The sequence below is a fragment of the Platalea leucorodia genome, assembly GCF_965183815.1.
Source record: "Platalea leucorodia genome assembly, chromosome: 11".
In the NCBI taxonomy this organism is placed as follows: Eukaryota; Metazoa; Chordata; class Aves; order Pelecaniformes; family Threskiornithidae; genus Platalea; species Platalea leucorodia.
Genome location: NC_138833.1, coordinates 8416609 through 8421370, shown reverse-complemented (window position 1 = coordinate 8421370; position 4762 = coordinate 8416609). Strand labels below are relative to the sequence as shown.

At 63.1% G+C, this 4762-nt stretch overlaps 1 protein-coding gene across 1 annotated transcript; it reads left to right on the top strand.

The window, feature by feature from the left end:
* Positions 1 to 2048: 2048 nt before the first annotated feature.
* Positions 2049 to 4520, top strand: LOC309596068 (protocadherin beta-15-like). The gene has a single exon (XM_082323814.1). It carries the CDS (start codon positions 2064 to 2066, stop codon positions 4503 to 4505), a length of 2442 nt encoding a protein of 813 aa, XP_082179940.1. The 5' UTR covers positions 2049 to 2063; the 3' UTR covers positions 4506 to 4520.
* The last annotated feature ends 242 nt before the right edge of the window (positions 4521 to 4762 follow it).

Below are 4762 nucleotides of genomic sequence, written 5' to 3'. Positions count from 1 at the left end.
AAAGTGTTTTGATTCTAAAGGCTTTGGGGGATGGACGGCACAAAGACAGGATACACGTTCCTTTGGGGAAGTATTTGGGGGAGCCCCAGGAGGTGGGCAATTGGTGGGTGAAAACCACTACCAGGGAGAGGATTCGCTCTTGGGAAATGCAGAGGACTACAGTTGTCCCTTCCGCAAAGGCCCCGATAAAAAGGTAAGTCCAGAGGACAAGCTGGTATAGTGATGCTGACTGGAAGACCGCTGTAGCTCGAGGACTGAGTGATCCACAGTCCCGTTAATCTGGGAAGGCACGCGCCTGTGCCGTGCTCTGCTGTGCTGTGCTGCATAAATCCCTGGTCAGCAGGACAAACTCAGCTCTCACTCAGGGGTGATGAGACAGCTGCCTGCAAGCAAGAAGTCCGCATGCGAACGTCTTTTACTGTGACAGTAGAAATGATGAATAGAATTGCTGTCTTGCAGGGAAGTCCTAAAACAGTGAGGACACTCTTTCAATTCTATGATGGGGGTCTGCGTGGCACGCTGTGTGTGGCTGGAGTTCTGTGTGAAGCTACTCTGCTCAGGGTTCTCCGCATCTAAAGGGACGAAGGATTCTCTATGCCAGCCTCTTCCTGTAGTGTGAGCTGTAACAGAGGGAGTTGTGAAGGACATCTTAGAGAGTCGGCGTGTCTCTCTTACTGAGATCTCAAGGAGCCAGCATCTCCGGGTGTAAAGCTGCTGCTTCTCAGGTTGCTGCAAGTCGAGGGTCTGGGTGTCTGATGCGGGTGATAACTAGATGGTTTATTGTGGTTTTTCCCCTGTGAGAGGGGGAGGCTGTTTCCCGTATCAGAGGGCCGGAACACGCTGCGGAGCTTTCCCGAGGGGCTCGTCGGAGGTGCCGTTTAGGAAGCAATGCGGTGGGCAGGACTTGTCAGAGAGCCTCTCCTGAACGCATGCATGTCCCGCGAATCCGTCAGCACCGTTCTGAGGGATGCTGGCAAGCGCGGGGCTGCAGCAGGCGCTGTTGGCTGAGCAGGAGTGGGAAGCCGGCAAGGCGGAGGGCCGCTTCCCGGCGCCGGAGCGCTGCAGGTGCTGTGTGCGGCTGCGAGTATCGCTGTTGGCCTCTGCAAAGGCGTGAGGTGGGGGCAGTGACCTTTGCAACTGACCCAAGAGCTCCAGCTGCGCTGAGGCGGGCGAGGACGAAGAAGCGCTGTGCAGCTGGCAGCCCGCTGGCGAGAGGGAAGGCAACGCGGGCCGCACGGCCCCTCCCGCCGTTGAGCCGGCGGAGTGGCCGGCCGGCAGGCGCGTCCACGCCTGAGCCTCGCCGGGAGCCGCCTGCGTTCCCCGTCGTCAGCCTGAGATTCCCGAGGAGCCGTAGTGCCGTGCTGGGCTGCTACCTGCGGAGGCTCTCGCCCGGCTGCTCGACCGGGGAGCGCGGCTCGGTGCCGCCGGGCTGAGCCTCCGCCCCACGGCGCCGTGGGAAACGGGTTGTGCTCGTCTCGCCGCCGTGTTTCTCCAAGGGCGCGGACTGGCGTCCCGGCAGCCAAGCGCGCCCGCCTGCCCGCGGGCTCCGGGCAGCGGGGAGCGGGGCAGGACGCGGGGCAGCTGCCGGCGCCGCCCGTGCGCTCGGACTCGAGCGGCGGCCCCGCAGGGCTCTCGGCGCTCCTTCCCGGCGCTTCCCGCCCCGGCGCGGTGTGCGCGCGGGTCCGTGCGCCGGGGCGAGCCGGCAGCGCGGGCAGCGGGCGGCGGCGGGCGCAGTGCCGCCGCGGGCCGCAGGGTGGTGCTCCCGGCCAAGGCGGCGCCGAGCGGCTGCGGGCGGGGAGGCGGCCGAGCCCAGCCCGGCCGAGCGCAGCCCGGCCCAGACGAGCCGGGCAGCGGCGGCGAGCGGCGGCGAGCGGCGGCGAGCGGTGCCCCGTGCAATCCGCTGCCGGGCCACGGCGGCCGCGCTCCGGGCCGCCGGCCGCACTCGGCGAGAGGGAGGGCGCCCGCCCGCCGCCCCGCCGCGCCGCCGCGCCGCCGCCGGGCGCCGCTTTCGGCGGAGGACCGCGCGGGCGATCGGCGAGGCGGAGGCTGTCCGCCGCCGCGACATGGCGATCGCAAGGCAAGTGCTCTGTCTCTCTGCTTTCCTCTCCCTGCCGCACGCTCGCTCCGAGTCCCTCCGCTACTCCGTAGCCGAGGAGGCGGAGAGCGGCTCCGTGGTAGCCAACGTGGCGGAGGACGCGGGGCTGGCCCCGGCGCAGCTCGCGGCTCGCCGCGCCCGCCTGGCCTCGGACGACGGCCGGCAGCACTTTCGCTTAGACCTCGGCACCGGCCGCCTCGTAGTGGCGGACAGGCTGGACCGGGAGGAGCTGTGCGGGCAGTCCGCTACCTGCACGCTCCCCTTCGAGCTCCTGCTGGCGAACCCCCTGCAGTTCTTTCGGGTCGAGGTGGCGGTGCAGGACGTCAACGACCATTCGCCCGTTTTCCCGGAGGAACGAGTCACTTTTAAGATCCCGGAAAGGAGCGACCCGGGCTCGCGTTTCCCGCTGGAGGGGGCTCGGGACCTGGATGTTGGCAGCAACAGCATCCAGGCTTACAGCATCTCTCCCGACAACGAGTACTTTAGTGTCTCCTTTGGCAGTCAGAGTGAGGACGACAAATATGTGGAACTGGTCTTGGAAAAGCCTCTAGACAGAGAGGAGCAGGCGGAGGTGGGTTTCAGCCTCATCGCCATGGACGGAGGCTCTCCGCCGAGGAGTGGGACCACCCAAATCCACATTGTCGTTCTAGATGTAAATGACAACACTCCTGTCTTCAGCCAGAAAGTCTACGTTGGTCAGGTCTTGGAAAATGCACCGGAGGGCTCTGTGGTCCTCAGCGTGGTGGCAACCGATCGGGACATGGGCATCAACGGGGACATCACCTATCAGTTCAGCCAAGCAGTGGGCCAGAGCCACTCGGCATTCGCACTTGACCCCACCAGCGGTGAAATTAAAGTCACAAAGCCTCTGGACTTTGAGGCAGCACAGAATCACGAGCTCAGCGTGCGGGCCACAGATGGCGGGGGCCTCTCGTCAATCTGCAAGGTGTTGGTGGAGGTGGTGGATGTGAATGACAATGCACCAGAGCTGGTGGTCAATTCCTTCAGCAGCCCCCTCCCCGAGAACGCGTTACCCGGGACGGTGGTCGCCCTCTTTACTGTCAGGGACCGAGATGCCGGTGCCAACGGGAAGATCACCTGTGCCCTTGAAGACCAGCTGTCGTTCTCCCTGCGGCCGGCCTATAAGAATTACTACGAGCTGGTGACCGTGAGCACTCTGGACAGGGAGGAGACGGCACGGTACATCCTCACTGTCACAGCAGCAGACGCGGGGTCACCTCCTCTCACGACCACCCAGACCTTCACGGTGGACATCTCCGATGTCAATGACAATGCACCTGTCTTCAACCAGACGTCGTACACCATGCATGTGCGTGAGAACAATGCCCCCACGGTGCTCGTCGGAGCCGTCAGTGCCGCGGATGCCGACGTGGGGCCCAATGCCAAGGTGACCTATTCCCTGGCACCAGCCCACCCCGCAGAGCAGCCTCCCTGCTCCTGCATCTCTGTGAACTCTGAGAACGGGCAGGTGTTTGTGCTGCGGCCTCTGGACTATGAGCAGGTGAGGCAGATGGAAGTCTTGGTGAGCGCCTCCGATGCGGGCTCTCCTCGCCTTAGTGCCAACGTCACCGTCCGCCTTGTCGTGGTGGATGAGAATGACAATGCGCCGCTGGTGCTGTACCCGTCGCACGACAGCAGCCCACCATCCAGCGAGCTGGTGCCCATGTCGGCTGAGGCAGGGTACCTCATCACCAAAGTGGTGGCCGTGGATGCCGACTCGGGGCAGAACTCGTGGCTCTCGTACCACCTGCTGAGGGCCACCGACCCCGGGCTGTTTGTGGTGGGTGCGCAGAGTGGGGAGGTGCGGCTGAGGAGGCCCGTGACAGAGAGAGACACCGTGAAGCAGAAGCTCGTTGTCCTGGTGCGAGACAACGGGCAGCCACCGCTGTCGGCCACCGTGGCGCTGAGCGCACTGCTGCTCAGTGACTTCTCAGACATGCGCCTACCGCACAGCAGCCTGGCCACGGAGGATGACAGCGGCTCCCTGACAACCTATTTAATCATTTCATTGGTCTGTGTCTCGCTCCTCTTCCTCACGTCCACGGCAGCCTTCGTCGCTCGCAAGATGTGCAAGAGAAAGGAGCTGAAGGGTGGGCATGTGGTTTACGGCGCTGGCAACTTGCAGAGCGGCCTGGCTGATTCAGCTGCTGCGGGGACCCTGTCCCACGCCTATTGCTACGAGATCAACCTCACGACAGGCTCGGGCAACAGCGAGTTCAAGTTCCTGAAGCCCATCCTCCCCAGCCTGCCACCACAGCACTGTGGCACGAGCGGGGGCACTGACGGCGAACGAGATTTCCCCCGTGGCCCTATCACCACGGAGGACATGGCACCAGACAACGCCGGCATGCTCTCTGCAGAAGAGTTCAATAGTCTTTCCTTTAACTAGCATGGAGTCAGCCCAGCCAGAGGCTTCATGCCTCCTGATCGGAAGGGAGCTGGGCTACAACACGGGGCAATGGTTCCTCCAGACTAAATCTGCATTTGCAATTGGTGTCACTGATTTCCCTCCAATTCTAAGTCAGAAGAAAGGTTGTCTCCCCCTCCAAACCAACCAACCAACCAACCAAACAAACAAACAAACAAAGAAAAAACCTAAAGGCTCCCTCTCTCAGGCAATAATATCTTTCAGCTCTGCTGCAGCCA